At 33.0% G+C, this 20,021-nt stretch overlaps 1 protein-coding gene across 1 annotated transcript; it reads left to right on the forward strand.

Moving 5' to 3' along the window:
* Window positions 1-3,878: 3,878 nt before the first annotated feature.
* LOC114711681 (MDIS1-interacting receptor like kinase 2-like) lies at window positions 3,879-7,009 on the forward strand. The gene is made up of 3 exons (XM_028896098.1): window positions 3,879-5,851; window positions 5,954-6,561; window positions 6,675-7,009. The coding sequence occupies exons 1-3, from the start codon at window positions 3,879-3,881 to the stop codon at window positions 7,007-7,009; spliced, it is 2,916 nt and encodes a 971-aa protein (XP_028751931.1).
* Window positions 7,010-20,021: the final 13,012 nt, after the last annotated feature.

Genomic DNA, 20,021 nt, shown 5'->3' on the forward strand with positions numbered 1-20,021 from the left:
GCAAATGTGGGGATGATGTTGTAGTTTTCACTTCATGGATTGAACAAAATTATGATAGAAGATTTCTTAAGTGCCCAAATTACAAGGTTAGTGGCTGATAATTTTTTCCTGTCAAATTTGATTGAGTTTATGGATTGATGAATTTTTGTTTTTGTTTAATGGCTTCTAGATTTGCTTGGCTTTTAAGAGCAATAGTCATGCAATTATTTTGATTGGATTGATGCATCGGTTGAGAATCTAATGTTGGAGGAGTTAAAGAAGATGAAGAAAGACATATCAGTTTTTCTTGAATATATATTAGAGAACTAGTCTTTGGTCTTTCTTCTCCATATATTCGATCAATTTCTTCATCATCACTTGACCTTTCCCCTTCAACAATTTCCTTAGACTCATGATCAGATAACAAGCTTAATATATCTTCCTCCCTTACTTCAACCGTGTTATTTTGCCCTGTCTCATTCGATTCTTTTCTCATACATTGTGAACTACGAACAACTTCATCTAGCATATCACTTACTCCCACATCAACGTATTCTGAAAAATAATAATCATCAATCTACTTCTCTTCACTGTTCTCAAGGTCTAAGAAATCAGACACTGAGTTTGTTCTACTCCCTCCCTCTCCACTACTTTCACAATTCTCACTTCTCTCTTCCTCCTCCTCCATATTTAACCTATAGAGCAAAATAATAATCTAAAACAAAACACATGAACCAGAGCAACACAGTACATAAAGAATCAACGCCATTCAAGTTAATTATGCATAAAATAGAGCATACATTGTCAACAAAGAAAAAAACCCCTCCATATTGATCCATAATAACACAGTCAAAGCTCAAAGCAATGGGTTAATGCTCCAAAATACAACCAATTGAAATAAAAATTCATCTAAGCATCATACTGATGTCTTCCCATTTAAGAAATGAGAACATAGCATACTTGAACACACAGTACACAAGAACAGCAACATTAAACGACTTAATGGGTAAAGATCAAATGCACCACACCTCTCAAATATACAGCAATTGAACAAAAAATTAACAAAAACAAACATGCAGAGCTCACTGAAACACTACCACGGCTCTAACAAGCATAACTCGGTAAAAATCAACCTTTGTTTTCTCACATTGCACGAGTTACTACTATAACGCATTAACATATATGATAGATTCTCACCTTTCAACTAGCAAAACTTGCCAAAATTACTATTACTGTTTCTTTCCTCAACTGTTGTTGATAAATCATGTTCCTCAGGTGACGGACACGTCACAGTTCTCCGACGCTTTTTCCCCCTATTGTTTATATGTACATGTCAGCAAGCCACATTATCAAACTATTGTTAACCTCATTCTCTCAAGTCAGATGCCACATCATAAGTTAATAGAGCTAGTGCCAACTCAAATGATTTTGATGGCCTAAAGCTACCAGGTACCAACAGCCAGAAATGGATAAAATTTGAGGGACCAATACCATGGGTTTTAAATTTCAAGGACCAATACCAAAATGGGTCCAAATTTGAGGGACTAAAATTTATATTAACCCTTTAAATTATACAGAATATGTTAATGTAACACTAGATGAATATCTAGATATATATATATATATATTAATCTGCCCTTGCTAAAATAATTTATAGGATTTGATATTTGTTCGAATCCATTAAGAAAGGAGCCAAGAAGGAAACAAGGCGAAGGGAATACGGAAGAAAAAGCAAAAAGTAGTAATTCTTTTCTTTTAATGTGATTGTGCATTGATTGTCACATGCTTGGATGTGTCTTTATGCTGATTGTGCATGAGAACACGTAAGTTGCCTTTGCATGATAATATTTGTCATGACAAAATGCGCTGGTTTCCATTTATTTTGAAATGTGGGTGCGATATATAGCGACTGGCTATATGGATATATGGTATATGTGCATCATTGGTTATGTTTAGATGCAAGGTGTTGTTCTCCTTGACCTATGTAGCATGTTGTTTGTAATCTTGTTTGATTATGTGAAGAAAATTTGTTACTACTAAGATTCTCTAGAATCTCACCCCTTCTTCCATGTAATACAGTAAGAGCAAATACTCCTAAGGGCAAGGGAGTAGTAATTAGTGGAGCTTGAAAGTGCAGGAAGCTGAAAATCTTTTGTGTATATATATTTATTTTGCTTAAAGTGCATCTTATTTTAGAGTGAAGATGTATTGTATATCTATTTTGATATGTCAATATTCCTCTATAAGGAGATAGCTGAGGGCAGATAAACCATAATAACTGCTATTAAAGGAAATGATCAATATTTTGATATATATTTACTATTTTGACCAAAATTATGTGTATCTGTACATGTACCTCATTGTATGAGCCAATGGCCATGGTGTTGAATGTTAAACCCTACTGGCTATAGCTAACTTAATACAGAATTCAAAAGCCTGGATGGAAAAAGAATGGGTTCGATGGTTGAATGCGAACTATGGGTCTTAAATGGTTTTTACTGTTTTTGTAAAAAGGTTAAATCAGGTACTTGAATCACTAAACAGGTTACTTTGAAAGTGAGTTTTTGAAAAGTTTGAAACTTTTTAGAAAATCCCATTCCTTGAACAGGATTAGACCTTGTGTCTGGGAATTGAAAAAAAAAAAAAATTTGTCTTTCCCAGTATGAAATTTGGCTTTTAATGATTCGAGATTAAATAGAATAACTCTATTGTTGTATAAGAGATAATCATTAAAAAACTAATATTTGTTGCGCTGGCAACGTTAAAATTAAAACCATCCCAATAGGTATTCGAATTAGTATTTTTCTTCTTATGAGAATGAGCCTATTTACCATCTCAATCAACAGTTTGTTGATAAAACAAATTTAAGCTTTATTATCGTTATTGATTTAATAATGCCCGCACGCTTCATCATTGAGCTTGGAACTTTGCTCCTTTCACACCTAACTACTTTATGATTCTTAAAAAAATGATATGGGCACTTCACTGCCCTCGAACTTAAAAAAAAAAAAAAATTATGCATCTTTCCACTTTCAACCTTTACTAACTTAGTGCAATAAAATAGGGGCAATATTAGGGGGAAGAAATATAAATACTACATCTGTGTCCCTATATTTTGGATCAAGTAAGATTTTTAATTTTGGCTTATAATTAGAACACCAGAGTATTAATTAATTATTACAATAATCAGTGTTTGTAAAATCGATAGATATAAATGTAAAGATAAAATCCAAACGGATCTTCTTAGTCAAGTTGGTCCTGAACTTCATGAAGTATTGGAAAAACAATGATGATGAGTTCCTGTTGCTGTGGACAAATTAAGAACAAAACAAAACCGTTAAAAAGAAGGAAAGGAAAGGAATGGAAAAATCGTCAATTTAATAAAGGAAAACTTTAACAGATCCAGATCATCATGAAACTAGTTGCAATGCTCATCGTAGTGATGAAAATAATGATAGTCGTCAAATCTGAACCATTCAAATTTAATACGGATGGTTAAGATTCAGCTTCTAACATATTTGTTTTCTTGGAAACTTTTTTCTTTAATAAGCACATAATCCAAAACAAATGTGACGTCTTAATTGTAAATTTTTAAAAAAATAATTTTTATTTAAAATTATTAGTTGAAAATTTTAAATTTAGATTATTAAAACTGTATTTGAATAGTGTTCGTTAAAGCAATATTGGCTAGCTAATCTTCTTGCGGTCAATTTTGTTTGCAAGTCTATCGCAAAATATTATTTTATACCAAGAAATTAGTGCCTGCAAATGCCAATCGATACTATAAGAAGGTCTGTCCCAAGCCTCGGATAGCCACCATTTACAACCACCAACTTACTCGCCATTAATATTCCGTCCTCAAATATATTCCAAGCTGATTCAAAAATTTACCAAAAAACATGTCTGAAAGAGATTCCACCAAGCTGCTAGCATTGTTCTTCTTTGTTGCTTTCTTTGCGCCTGTTGTTGCTGGAGATAGCGAAGCAAAAGCTCTGTTGAAGTGGAAGGATAGCTTTAACAACCAAAGCAAAGCTCCCTTGTCCTCTTGGAATAAAGACACTAATCCTTGTAGACAATTCTGGAGGGGAATCTCTTGTGATGAATCCATGTCTGTGACTAACATAAGTCTCTCAAATCTTGGCCTTCAAGGTACACTTTCCACTCTCAACTTTGTTTCCTTTCCTAATCTCCTGCACTTCAACATAAGTTACAACCATTTTTATGGAGAGATTCCCCATGAGATTGGTAATTTGTCCAGAATTCTGATGTTGAGTTTGTCAGATAATTCAATTATTGGTCCCATTCCTCTTGAAATATGGACTCTAACCACTCTAAAACATCTTGATCTTAGTGCATGTAATCTCACAGGACAAATTCCTAAAGAAATTGGGAATTTGAGGAATTTGAATTACCTAAATCTTGGAGAAAATTCCCAGATTTCTGGTCCCATTCCTGAAGAGATTGGAATGTTGAGCCATCTTGAAGTGCTTCGTTTGCCAAAAAATCATCTATCGGGAAGAATCCCATCATCAATTGGAAATTTGACAAAGTTACAAATACTCTTTCTTTCCATGAACAATCTCGCAGGTCCTATTCCTTCTGGATTGTGGAAACTCTATTCTCTCATTGATATTCAGTTACACCAGAATAGACTTTCTGGGTCAATCTCTCCCTCTATAGGAAACCTAACAAATCTCCAACACTTGGCCTTAGCTGATAACAGGTTTTCTGGTCCGATTCCACAATCCATTGGAAAGTTGATCAATGTGATCGAACTCTATCTATATAATAACAATCTTTCAGGACCTATTCCTTCCACTATAGGAAACATGACAAAGCTTAACAATCTAGTGTTGTTAGTGAACAATCTCAGTGGTCAACTTCCAAGAGAAATCAATAATATAAGTTGGCAAAATTTACAACTGGGGAATAATCATTTTCATGGCCATTTGCCACAACATATTTGTCAAGGTGGGGAGTTAAATAAGTTTGTTGTTCAAGGTAACCAGTTCACTGGTCTGATTCCAAGAAGTTTGAAGAATTGTCCTAGTCTAAAAAGACTCAAGCTTAATGATAACCAATTAGTTGATAATATGACAGATGCTTTTGGCATATATCCTCATTTAGATCACATTGATCTAAGTGAAAATCAATTTTATGGCCAACTTTCATCTAGATGGGGGAAGTGTCAAAATCTCACACAGATGATTATTCACAATAACAGGCTTTCTGGTCACATACCACCAGAACTAGGAGATTCAACTAAGCTTGGTTTACTTAACTTGTCTTCAAATCATTTATCTGGACAAATTCCAAAAGAACTGGGGAAGTTGATAATTTTGCAAGAACTCTCTTTGAGCCACAATAACTTCTCTGGTAATGTCCCCTCAAACATAAGATCGCTTAGTCAACTTGAAATTTTGGAGCTGGCAGTAAATAATTTCAATGGCTCAATCACAAGAGAGCTCGGGGAATTAAAAACCCTAAGGGTCTTGAACTTGAGCAAAAACAAATTTGATGAAAGCATTCCCTCTGAGTTCGGTGAACTCCAGCACCTTGAACAACTTGATCTTAGTGACAATTTGCTAATTGGAAAAATACCATCCAGGCTTGGAATGTTATCCAATTTGCAAGTATTAAACCTCTCACATAATAATATCACTGGCTCCATTCCTTCTGATTTTGGCGGATCAATGTCACCTTTGTCTATAGTTGACATATCATATAATCAATTAGAAGGCCCCATTCCGAACAAACCAGCCTTTCACAACTTTGATGCATTAAGGAACAATAAAGGTTTGTGTGGCAATGTGAATGGTTTAAGTTCATGTCATGATTTACAAACAAATGGACATGGCCATAAGAGCAAAAAGTTGTTGATAATATTCCTCCCATTGGCCATACTACTACTAGTAATTGTTGGAGCACTTTTCATCTTTGCTCGAATAGCAAAAAAAGCAAAAGGAAAAGATAGAGAAGGTTCACCAGAAGATGTTTATTTTGTATGGAGTCTTGAAAGAGAAATATTGTACGAAGATATCATTGAAGCCACAAAGGAATTTGATAAAAGATATCTCATCGGAAAAGGGGGCCAAGGAAGTGTTTATAGGGCTCAATTGCCAACAGGTGATGTTGTTGCAGTAAAGAAGCTTCATTCAATGCCAAGTGGAGAAATATCCAACCAAAAAGCTTTCACAAGTGAGATTCAAGCTTTGACAGAAATCAAACATCGTAACATTGTGAAGTTGTATGGGTTTTATTCCAATTCACAGTTCTCCATTTTGGTTTATGAGTTCTTGGAAGGTGGGAGTTTGGACATCATACTAAAGAATGAGAAACAAGCTACTGAGTTTGAGTGGAACAAGAGGGTAAATGTTGTCAAAGGTGTGGCTAATGCTTTATTCCATATGCATCATGGTTGTTCAATTCCTATTGTTCATCGTGACATATCAAGCAAGAACATTCTTCTAGGTTCTGACTACGAAGAAGCTCGCATCATTGACTTTGGAACAGCAAAGTTTTTGAATCCTAACTCAAACAACATGACCACATTTGCTGGCACATTTGGGTATGCTGCGCCAGGTAAGACTACCTTTTTGCCTCTTCTTTTCAAAGTATTAATCTTTGCTATATTATGGATATATATATATATATAACATTAAATCCTATTGCAGAGATTGCCTTCATTATGACAGCAAACGAGAAATGTGACGTTTATAGCTTTGGAGTGTTGACTCTAGAAATCATTATGGGTGCACATCCAACAGAGCTTATTTCATCCTTGGCGGAGAATTCAACCAATAATGATTTGTTGTTAAGTGATGTGTTGGACCCACGTCTCTCTTCACTTACAAAACCCATCCTAGATGATGTGATCTTAGTTGCAAAAATAGCATTTTCTTGCTTGAATGAGACTCCTCAGTCTCGTCCAACCATGGAACAAGTATCTATAGAGCTTGCAAGGACACCAAAATCTTATTCAGAGGATCAATTTCACGCCATCACAATTGGGCAACTAATGAGGGAATGAACTTAATGTGTAAGTGTGTCTGCAATTGTATAAAAGCGTTGCGCTTGACGTTTTAATGTAAATTTTGTAAGCTTGTGGTTTTTGTATCATATGTGTGATCAGTTTGGGAACTGTATAAGACTGAAGGGAATTAATTGTTTGGTTCCAGCATTATGTATCGTTTTAACTCTTGTAACATATAATGGGTGGCTATGATCATTTTATGTCTGGTTTTTGTCTTTTGTTACTTCAATCAAAAGTTAAAAAGTAAAATTACTTACATGAATTAACCTATCGCACGCTTTTTTTTTTAACACTATAATATAAATTTTTTTGAAATATTACATGCAATTGGATCGGAGAAGCACATCAATACAGCATGATGAGTGTTCACCCTCTTATTTTAATATACATGTGTATTGTGTATATTTCACTCGGTCAGTTTTGTTCTGACATTAATTCCCTAATAAAATAGAAAAAGAATTAATCATTTGGTCCTTCAATTTTAAATTTGTTTAAAACTCGGTTCTTATTTTTGTTAATTTTGTTATTAGTACAATATTCAATTTAATTAATGGATAAAATCCGTCGAAATTAATCTAAACTCTCCCTGATATATAAAATATTTATTCAAATAACAGTAAAATTTCCTAACATACTTGAAATCATTTACATTACACTAAATTGAGTTATCACATAATATATATAACATATATGTCATACTATTCATAAATTGTAAATAACATGACTCATTTCTCAATCTTCATATAATCTTATATGAGGGCTTGTTTGATGCCCAGAATGAAAGCTATGACTGAAAATGGAAAAGTAACAATGAAGGGAAAGGGATGGAATGAATTATACTTTGCGAACAGTATGAAAGGAAATACAAATATGTACTTTTTCATTTTTTTTAATTTGCCATGTTTAAAATAATGAATGCAAAGAGATAAGTATATTAATTGAGTCACTTCTTCTCTTTAACTAAAGTTACGCACGCTTTAATTATCAAAGTAAAAAAAAAAAAGTTATGTTTAACTTCTCTCCTTCCCTTCCTTTCCTTATTTTCAATGAAGTAGTGGGACGCTTCCAAGGGATAAGGGCTGTCTTGCAGGAGAAGTACTCATTATTGAATTGTCAAGTTGCTCAACAATGGACGTGTGTGTGTGTGTGTGTGTTTATATAATTATATGCTTAGTGGGAGATCCACAAGTCATCAAGAACCATAACAACCCATCTCTTGATTCCATTTTTCTTTATCAATATCTAAGAATTATCTTTGCCTAGTTTATTTTAATTACTTCAAGATTTATAAGCATCCCCACAGGGCATGTTCAAGCTTTCTTTCTTGCAATTTTCTGTTTTGTAATTGTAATACTAGTCAATTGTTTACATGTTTACATTCTTGTTTTGATCATTTTTTCGTCAAAACTACGTACACACACATACAGAAGCATGAAGTGTATTTAAGGGAAAATAATAGGTATGATACCCAATACACTAAATGTGACAAAATTTATAGGTTTAAGCATATGCATATAATATATTCCTATGGTTCTATTTACAGGACATTTTCAGTATATTTCACATAGGAAAAAAAAATTTTAAACTGCGTTAACTCTTTTAAAATATAACAACTTTTTCACTTTACTCCTATTTAATATATATATTTTTTCTTAAAAAATAACTATTTATACTATAATAAATGAAAAACAAAATAGTATATTCATGCTAAAAATTTAATGAGGTGACTTACAAATAAGACCAAGTAAAATCTTCTCTCTCTACCTTAATAAAACCAAAGGAGTACAAGTTAACTCTTGAAAAATAATCAACAGAGTAAAAGAACATTGAATTTTAGACAATCATTTTCCGCAACGAAGAGCATCTTCTTTTAAGATAAGATGGTGGGGTAATTTTGCTCCAAGAATGGGCTACATTTTATTCATCCGTGTCCATTTTACGCGGTTATCTCTTCCTCTTTAGACATTTAGATCTTTATTTTTCAAATAGATTGCTTTAAAAAGGAAAAGCGGGACCATATAAGCTATGAAAAAAACAGGTTTCACACTCCCCATAAAATGAATTTTCTTCATCTTTACCACAACATTATGACTTCATGATATTCTGGGAACAACCTTTTTTTTTTTTTGGCTTTTAGACATGTTTGGCGCATTAGACTTTAGAATATAAAAGTGATTACAGATATTGACAGGGAAAGAAAATATCAAAAGCAGAATTAGACTTTTACAGCTCATTGACATCACTTATGTCATCTCATTTTGGAAAATATTTAAAAGGAGTGAAAGAAATTAAGTACTGTCTGCCAATAATGGTTGGGGGTGAGTGTTGAAACTTAATATGAACAGAAAAATCATGTTCGAAGAACTTTTTCAGTAATTGGAGCCGTGTGACTCAAGTTTGGTTTGGTTGGTAACGAATAATTTATTGTCACTTAAAAATTAAATAAATCATGTATGTATATAAATATTATTTTTAGAATTTAGCTCTTCTCTGCCAACAACCAAAGACTGGAAGAGAAGGATAGATCTAGCAAGACAAAAAATAAAGTGAGACTCGCTCATAAGTCACACCAAAGAAATTCATTGAGTCATATTATATTTTTATTAATATTTTTATCAAAATTAATATGGGAGTCATCAATGCAGTTTATGTCGATTTTGGTTGTTTAACTAGGTTGAGATATTAAATCATGTATGCATAAACTACTTTGAATACTTAATATAAGAGCTAATTAAGGGTTCAATTTAATCTAAATATAACATCTTAATCTATTTTATCTCTCAAATTTATAATTTTTTTTTTCAAATTATCCTTGTCAATTGCAAGGTTTCCATTCTAATACAAATAAGAGTAGCGTATATTTGTTATAAATAACTAATTTAATTAATTAATTTTATTAATATCTCTAACTTAATTATTTAATTTTTATATTAAAAATTGGAGATAATAATTTTATTAGAATTTGGCACTTCTCTGCCAACAGCTAGAGACTCGAAGAGAAAGATTTAGCAAGACAAAAAAAAAAAAAAATGAAGTGAGACGCACTCACAAAGTTACATCAATGAAATTCATTGAGTCTTATTTTTATAAATATTTTTATCAGAATCAATTAGAGAGTCATCAATGCAGTTTATCTTCATTTTGGTTGTTTATGTTGAGATATTTGTGCCATTATCATAAATATTGGTTTTCTTGCTTTAACTATAGATTTCCTTTGCATCTTTTGTCTATGTATCAAGTCTTTTAACTTTGCAGCGAACCTGAGCAAGATCTTATACAAATGAATGGGGAAAGTATATGGTAAGAATTTTATCTCCTAAAAATAATTTTTTTCGAAGGGAATGCCAAACTATAAAGAGTGAGGAAAGAAAAAAAATTTAATAAAGAATGGGAAAATCATGAAATAAAAATCCACGCTATGCCTTTTCACTCTACCCTGTTCCCTACATACGAAAATCCTCTCATAACTTTTTTGCAAAGAGAAATTATGGTGAAAATTAGTCATTCGTAATAAATGAATGTTGTCTTCTATAAAATGCTATTTTTAATCATATACATTATGATGAAATCCTTTTAATATTTGCAATCTGCTTTGAAAAGAAAATTAATAAATATGAAAGATAAAATATATTAAAATATTATATTTAGAACCAAATTAAATATCTAACTAGCTCTTATATTTAAATATAGTATTCTAAATAAAACAATGTATGATTCGTCCAAAATGCCCCCCCAAAAGGAAATGAAAGAGTGCACTGTACCTGATGATTGTGTTTGTTGTAAGGCAGTACGTTTTCTCTTTTTTTTTTTTGGTACAAAAAAGTTTAAATGAGTTAGGTTCTGAGAGCTCATCAAAATTAATATATGCTTTTAAACTCAAAGAACTGTTAGAAAGGTACTTACAGATCACCAACTTACAAGGTCTTCATATCGACAGTAGGATTCAAACTCAAGGCCTTATGGGTTATGAGTTGACTCCTTACCAATTGGATCAACTCTTATTGGTTACATTTTCTCTGTTTTTTTTTTAATTAGAAAACACTTTTAAGCGTACTGAACATTGCTCCGGTGTTTCGTCAATGCTAGTATATTAAGTGATAGCAGCAATATTCTGGAACTCACAAACACGACAAATTATAATTATCAATAATATATATATCTAAAAAAGCCAATAGAAATTACAAATGTGACACACAATAAGAGTTAATTAGGTAAAATGGTATTACGTGTGTTTGGTAACATAGTAATAATAGTGTTGTGGCCTAATGATATAAAATTTATTTTAAAAGTGAAAGATCACAGAACCGATCCTTCGTATAATCTTAAACTATACTTTTAATTGGAAAAAAAAAAGAATTAATTTGGGGTAAACTGTACTTTTAATTGGGAAAAAAAAGTTAATTTGGGGTGACTTCAATTAGAGACAAATTTAAGCTGAAACTGCAGAACTATTGAGCTTTAATTCAGCCAAACCCTCACTAGGCTCGCCCGGAAACACGTGTTAAGCCCACCAAGTCCAATTGTTTTGTTTCACTTGGGTCAATGGCTGTATATTATAAAGAGTCACTTTTCTCTTTAACTGAAGTTACGCCGGCTTTAATCATCAAGAAGAAAAAGAGAAGTTATGTTTAACTTCTCTCCTTCCTTCCATTTCTTTTAATGAAGCAGTGGGACTCCTTCAAAAGATAAGGGCTGTGTTGCAGGAAAAATAGTCGTCATTATTGAATTGTCAAGTTACTTAACAATAGATATATATGATTATATGCTTAGTGGGGAGACCCACAAGTCATCGAGCTAAGAGCCATAACAACCCATCTCTTGATTCTATTTTTCTTTATCAATTTCGATTTAAGGATTATCTTTACCTAGTTTGTTTTAATCACTTCAAGATTTATAAACCACTACAGGGCATGTTCAAGCTTTCTTTCATGCAATTTTTTGTTTCGTAATTGTAATACTAGTCAATTGTTTACATATTTATCTTCTAGTTTTGTTCAATTTGTTTTTGTCAAAGTTATATATATAATATGAAATTATAAAGAAACGTTTTAAACAATGAATTTTAATATAAGAGAACAATGAGTTCTAAACAATCATTTTTCCGCAATGAAGAGCATCTTTCATTGAGATGAGATGGTGGGGCTATATTGCTCCAAGAATGGGGTGCATTTTATTCATCCTTGTCCATTTCACACAGTTATTTCTTCATCTTTAGACATTTAGATCTTTATTTTTCAAACTAGATTGCTTTAAAAAGGAAAAGCGGGACCATATAAGCTATTGAAAAAACAAGTTTCACACTCCCCATATATAAAGTGAATTTTCTTTCATCTTTTATCACAACGTTAAGAGTTCATGATATTCTGGGAACAACTTTTTTTTTTTGGGCTCTTAGACATGTTTGGCGTATTAGACTTTAGAATACATAAGTGATTACAGATATTGACAGGGAAAGAAAATATCAAAAGCAGAATTAGACTTTTACAGCTCATCGACATCATTTATGTCATCTAACTTCGGAAAATATTCAAAAGGAGTGAAAGAAATGAATTCTGTCTGCCAATAATGGTCGGGGTGAGTGTTGAAACTTAATATGAACAGAAAATCATGTTCGAAGAACTTTTTCAGTAATTGGAGCCGTGTGACTCAAATTTGGTTTGGTCGGTAACGAATAATTTATTGTCGCAAAAAAATAAAATTAAATCATGTGTATATATATATAAATATTATTATCAGAATTTAGCTCTTCTCTGCCGACAACCAAAGAGTGGAGGAGAAAGATCTAGCAAGACAAAAAAATAAAGTGAGACTCGCCCATAAGTCACATCAAAGAAATTCATGTGTCATATTTTTATTAATTCTTCTATCAAAATTAATTAGGGATTCATCGATGTAGTTTATGCTCATTTTGGTTGTTTAATTAGGTTGAGATATCTGTGCCATAAGTTGTAAATATTGGCTTTATTGATTTGACTAGAGATTCCATATAAATGTTTTGTCTACTTATTAAACTTGAGCCAAGATGATCTGAACTGTTTATGTTATTTGAAATGATTTTGTGCTGTGGAAGTAAATATTTGATAAGAATTTCATCTTCAAAAGCAATGGTTGTTTATTTTAATGGCTCATGTTTAGGCAACAAACATATAATTAAGTACAGCTGGAACAAAGGTGATGCACGAACACCCCTAATTTATACTTTCAAACTGGGGATGTCCAAAATGTTTTTGTTTTCAAAGGAACCGGAAAATTGCACTGTACATTTTCTCATTTTCTTTTGATGATCAGAAAGCCGCTTTTTCGCTTACTAAACATTACTCCAGTATTTCGTAAACGCTACCGCATCGCTGGTTGAAAATTAAATTTGGTTATAAAACTCAATTCACTTTGTCTCTCAAATTTCTAATATTTTGTTCAAATATCACTATTGATTATAATAAATTCCTGCAAAAAAGAGTTCTAATACAAATAATTAAATAGGATAGTTTAAGAAAATCAACATACATTTATTACAATTAACTAATTATCTTAATCTCTCAAAATTAATTAGTTATCTAGCTTTTATATGAAAAACCTGATAGTAATATATAACTGATGACTGTTGGCCAATATATATATATATATATATATATATATAAAACTGATGACAACAATATTGTAAAACTGACAAACATGAAACATGACAAATTTTAATTATCAACAAGATATATATTAAAAAAGCTAATAGAAATTACAAATGTGACACACAATAAGAGTTAATTAGGTAAAATGCTAACATGTGTGTTTGTCATTATTCCCACATTTTCTAGTTGGGCACCATGATTTGGGACGACTCTTCAATAGTCTTGTGGCATAATGACACTTTTCCGACCTATAAGGTAGGGCTTCCTAGTTAAAGACACAGGTATAGGCTTAGAGATCAATTGTAAGCTGAACACCACAGAACTATTGGGCTAAGCCTCACTAGGCTCGCACAAGAATACGTGTTCAGGGGCCTCACATTGGCTTGAGACTTTGGGTTTGGATTTGATTGATATGCTGTTGAGTGGCAAAGTTGAAGACAAGTGCAGCATGGTTTTTCTGGAGATCAGAGGGCTCATGGCTTTCAATTGGGATCTGAAACTGCAACATATTCCAAGAGAAGCCAACCGTGTGGCTGATGCTCTTGCCAACGAGGGAATTCTACTTCAATTCTAGATTCCTGCTTAGAACGTTTGGAGAAGTATTTGTGTAACAAAAATAGTTTGGGATTCAAACTCCTTTTTGTGTTGTTGCCTTGTTGTGCGTTCCTTCTAGCCCCCCTATGTATAAAAAAGAACAGTTTAGTATTTTCACACTATATATAAGAACATGAAATGAAAAATTCTACCGGAATTTCATGGACTTTCCAACAAGTCCAAACATGTTTTGTAAATTGTAAGCCCACTTCTAGCTCGCTCATGTTTTCATTTCCGATTGGGTAAGTATGCATTGATTTTGTTTCTCTGGTACAAGCAATATTTTCATCTTATTTATTGTGATCTGTTTTTTTTTTTTTTTTGTATTCAGCATCTTAATTTTGTTTATTATGCATCCAGTGTTCTAAAGATTAAGATATTAGATATACCGGAAAAATATGATCAGCATATTGGATGTATTTTACCCTTTCCACTTCTTTGAAAAACACTTCCAAGATTCTAAATATGGCATAAGGGAATTCATTGGGCAATGACAACGATACCCCTTTGTCCTTGTATGCTTCATTGTTTTGCTATACCAGCTCCATCGTGCTTCCTCTGCCGTAGATCTAGAAAAGAAGATAAAGAAAATACGAACGCTGATAAACTACTACCTCTAATACTAAATATAAGATCTAATTTGTAGTGCAAAGATGAGACATGAAGGTCAAGAAGAAACTTTAAACCGTGAGTGAAATTAAACCACTGCTAATAACATCTTATTTTAAAGATTGGATTAATAACGGACTTAGTTAAATTATTTTTCATTGAGTCATTAAATTATTTTTTATTGAGTCATTTCTTCTCTTCTCTTTGAATCAAGTTTTGCACCATGCAAACTTTATTTATCAAGCAATTAAGTAAAAAAAAAAAAAAAACAGTGGCGGATAACTAGTTTTTTTTATGTTTTTGGTGACTACTATCATTATTAAAAAAAATTGCATTTCTCTTTATTTCTTGTTCCACTTTCCCATTCAATTTCATGTTGCCATTCCAATTCCCTTTCCTGCTCTATTTCCATTAGAAAAACATCTTCCCAATAAACCAAACGGGCGTGAAAGAGGGGTTGAAATTTTCTGGGCGTCGAACATGCCGTGGAGATAATAATAAACTTGTTACTCTTAAAAGCTCCATCGTATATCATTGTGAAATATGCTCACAGGTCCAGCTTCAGGTGATAAGATCATAATAGACTCAAATTTTTTCTTTTCTTTTCTTTTCTCTTTCCTTCTTTTGGCCTAAACGATCAAACGTTACGTTATTGGGAAACATATATGCAACAGGTCAGTGACTCATTAGTCATGATTCAAAGATCTTATTATAGTCGCTTTCTTTTTCTTTTTCTTTTTCGATGACCAATTCCTTCCTCTTCTTTTCTTCTTTTCTCTGAAAGATCTAAATATACTTGTTTATTATAATCGCTTCAAATTACAACCTTTTTATTCAGCAAATAAATTAGATCCAGCTGGAGCTATATTTGTGACGTGACTGTAAGAGATTATGAAAAATATTATGAGGGTCCTAAACTTGGAAGGGAATGTTTGATTATTCCTAGGGCTCAGGGAGGGGAAAGCAGATATAGAGTCATTTTGGCTAAGCTACTTCATTTTTTTCTATTTCATTAAATATATCAAAAAAAGTAATTTTCTTCCTTCCCTTATCAAGGTCATAAAAAATTCCAACGAATAATGATTCAATTATATTTGCATGGAGCATAAACCTCTGAAGTGAGCTTCATTAGTCATGACCTATGAATATCCTATGCTTTATATTACATAGGTTGACATATGTACGCGCGCGCGCAGCAGTGTGCTGTACAGCATTACGAGCCATGTTTTCAAGCCCATGACGACTTAAAATGGAAGAAACTTGGCTTTTATCCTCTTCGGTTTGGACAGTGTGCCAAATAATAGTTCAGGATCATTAGATGAATTTAAATTCATTTTAAAAAAACAAGATATATTGCATAATTGCATACTAGAAAATGTTGTACTTAGTATAGATACAAGATTTCACAGCTTTCACAATTTCACCCTTGAATGTGACAATCTGCCACTCTATGTTCTAAATTATAACATAAAAAATTTGAAACACTTGTTCAGTTATTATATCAAGTATAGAAGTTTTAGAATTATCATCCAAAATTTGACATTGAAGTGTCATATAACTCATACCCAATTTTAACTCACAGTAAGATTTTTTTTTTTTTTAAACAGAAACTCTTATTTAGTTCATAAGTCTACATGCAAAGATTTGACAATTGTCTTCTTAAATTTGACATTAAGATCTAAGCATTTGCACCTAATGATCCAAATTTTAACTTGAGAAAACCAAAATTTTCTCTATAAAAGGCGAGGAAAGGGAATGGATTATGAGTGTGATATGCCTCTACGTCCTTCCCGTCAAAATCATGCACATACGCAAAGCTCTACTGGCAGCTAAATTTTTGTGAGGAATACGAGACGTTGTTACAATAATTTTTAGGGAGAATGACACTACGGGAAAGACAGTTGAATTTTTTTAAAAAAAGTCTAAGGAATTTTTAAGTATTAATTTTGATTGCAAAATATCATATTACGCCTAGTTTTCTTTAAAAAAGAGAGAGAGAGAGAGAGAGAGAAAATCTTACCACCGCAATCGGCCAGCACTATACTCTGAATGCCAGCGGCTGCGCATCTGGAGCTCTAAGGGATAGAGCCGGAGAATTATTGGAAAGGAGATGACCAAGAGATAATGACTATTTTTTCACTTTGAAAGATGACAACTTTTATTATATGAAATGACAATAAAATCTTAAACAATGATAACTAGCTAGCATTTTGAAAATGACGCTGATGACTAAGTGAATCATTATATCATGGTGTTCATAACTGCAATAAGCACCGAAATTCATTATATTCTACAATGACTAAATGCGCGGCTTCTTTTTTTGATATGAAATGAATTGTATCTCTATTTTTTAACTATGTCCATGCACTTTTAATAAAGTGAGATATCAGTTCTCGCTAATATGATGAATCCATATAATCTGTTGAGCGTCTTCTTGTGAGGTAAATAGCAACAAATTTAAAAAGAACTTTGACCGATCCACATCATCATCTACTTTATATCAGGATCACATAAAAAGGAAAAAGCTTCGTTGAAGGAATATTGATGGCTAGTTAATCTTTCTTGAGGTCAATTATGTTTGCAAGTCTATCGTAAAATATAATTTCATACTGACCAAAGGCCATTCCACACTATAAGAAGGTCTGTCCCAAGCCTTAGCCACCATCTATAACCACCAGCTCGCCTGCCGGACTAAAATACCATCTTTGAATATATTCCTGCTGATTCAAAAATTTACCCAAAAAAACAGTCTGAAAGAGATTCCACTAAGCTGCTAGCATTATTCTTGTGTGTTACTTTCTTTGCATCTGCCTCAGCTAGAGATAGCGAAGCAAAGGCTCTGTCGAACTGGAGAGCCAGCTTCAATGACCAAGGCAAAGCTATCTCGTCCTCTTGGAATAATGCCACTGATCCTCGCAGAGAGTTGTTGAGGGGAATTTCTTATGATGAATCCATGTCTGTGATCAACATAAGTCTCTCAAATCTTGGCCTTCAAGGCACACTCTCCAGTCTCAACTTCGCTGCCTTTCCTAATCTCCTGTACTTCAACATGAGTTACAACCAATTTTATGGAGACATTCCCCGCGGAATTGGTAATTTGTCCAGAATTTTAATGTTAAATGTGTCGGATAATCCAATTAGAGGTCCTATTTCTTCTCAAATCTGGAATCTTACTACTCTAAATCATCTTGATCTTAGTGCGTGTAATCTCACAGGACAAATTCCCCATGAAATTGGGAACTTGAGGAATTTGAATCTCCTATGGCTTGGAGAAAATTTGCAGCTTTCTGGTCCCATCCCTAAAGAGATTGGAATGTTGAGCGATCTTGTAGACCTTCATTTACAAAGCAACTTTTTATCAGGGAGAATCCCGTCATCAATTGGAAATTTGACCAAGTTACAAATAATTTTTTCTTTATGAGAACAATCTTGCAGTTCCTATTCCTACTGAAGTCTGGAAACTCCACTCTCTCATTAACATTCAATTCCGTTATAATAGATTTTTAGGGCCAATCTCTCCCTCTATAGGAAACCTAACAAATCTAGTACGATTGTCCCTTTCTAATAACAGATTTTTTTTGGTTGGATTCCTCCATCTATTGGTAACTTGATCGATCTAGATGATTTCTTCCTTCGAAACAACATTCTTTCAAGAGTTGTTCCTTCCTCTATAGGAAATATGACAAAGGTCACCAGATTGCACCTGGACATCAACAATTTCAGTGGTCAACTTCCATGAGAAATGAATAACTTCACAAGTTTGTATTATGTGTGACTTAGTCACAATCATTTCAGTGGTCCTTTGCCACAAAACATTTGTGAAAATGGGAGGTTATTTTGGTTTAATGCTGATGATAACCATTTCACTGGTCCTATTCCAACAAGTTTGAAGAATTGTTCTAGTCTAAAAAGACTCAAGTTTGAAAATAACCAAATAGTTGATAATATAACATATGCTTTTGGAGCATATCTTTATTTGGACTATGGCCACCTTTCATCTAGGTGGGGGAAGTGTCGAAATCTCACTCATTTGACTGTTCACAGCAACAAGCTTTTTGGTGATATACCACCAAAATTAAGAGAGGTGACTCAGCTTGATTTACTTGACTTGTCTTCAAATCATTTGTTTGGACAAATTGCAAAAGAACTAAGGAAGTTGGTCTTTTTGAGATTCATCTTTCTAAGCCATAACAACTTTTCCAGTAATGTCCCCTCAAATATAATAAAATCACTTAAGCACCTTGAAAAGTTGGACTTAGCAGCAAATAAAATTAGTGGCTCAATCACAAGAGAGGTCAGGATATTAAAAAGGTTAAGGATCTTGCATTTGAGTATAAACAAATTTGATGAAAGCATTCCTATTGAGTTTGGCCAACTAGAGCAGTAACATTTAGAAGGTTCCCCACCTTGCAAGTATTGAACCTCTCACATAATAATCTTAATGGCACCATTCCATCTAGCTTGAATGGACTAATGTCAGCTTTATTTATAGTTGACATATCATACAATCAATTAGAGGGCCTTGTTATGAACAAACCAGTCTTTCATAACTTTGATGCATTGAGGAATAATAAAGGTTTGTGTGGTAATGTTGCTGGCTTAAGTCCCTATGGAGATTTCCAAACAAATGGCCACAGCTAGAAGATCAAAAAGTTCTTGATAATATTTGTCCCTTTGGCCATACTGCTTTTAGTGCTTGCTGGAGCATGTATCATTTTCTCTCTAATAGTAAGACAAGATAAAAGCAAAAATGGAGAAGCTCAACCAGAAGATGTTTATATTGTGTAGAGTCTTGAAAGAGAAATATTGTACGAAGATATCATTGAAGCCACAAAGGAATTTGATGAAAGATATTTGGTCAGGAAAGGAGGCCAAGGAAGTGTTTATAGAATTGAGTTGCCTACAGGTGATGTTGTTGCGGTAAAGAAGCTTCATTCAATGCCAAGTGGGGAAATCTCCAATCAGAAAGCTTTTACAAGAGAGATTCTAGCCTTGACAGAAATCAAACATCATAACATTGTAAAGCTGTATGGGTTTCATTCCAATCCACAACTCTCCATTTTTGTTTGAGTTCTTGGAAGGTGGCAGCTTGGATAACATACTAAAGGATGAGAACCAAGCCACTGAGTTTGATTGGAAAAAGAGAGTGAATGTTATCAAAGGTGTGGCTAATGCTTTATTCC

Source organism: Neltuma alba, unplaced genomic scaffold (assembly GCF_004799145.2).
Source record: "Neltuma alba isolate B1F8T4 unplaced genomic scaffold, ASM479914v2 tig00011304_pilon, whole genome shotgun sequence".
Lineage (NCBI taxonomy): Eukaryota > Viridiplantae > Streptophyta > Magnoliopsida > Fabales > Fabaceae > Neltuma > Neltuma alba.

Excerpts from the sequence above, each read along its gene's own strand:
- LOC114711681 (XM_028896098.1), top strand. The coding sequence starts at position 3,879 with ATGTCTGAAAGAGATTCCACCAAGCTGCTAGCATTGTTCTTCTTTGTT. Across the intron at positions 5,852-5,953 it reads CATGGCCATAAGAGCAAAAA|AGAAGGTTCACCAGAAGATG; the intron begins GTTGTTGATAAT and ends AGGAAAAGATAG. Across the intron at positions 6,562-6,674 it reads ATTTGGGTATGCTGCGCCAG|CAAACGAGAAATGTGACGTT; the intron begins GTAAGACTACCT and ends TCATTATGACAG.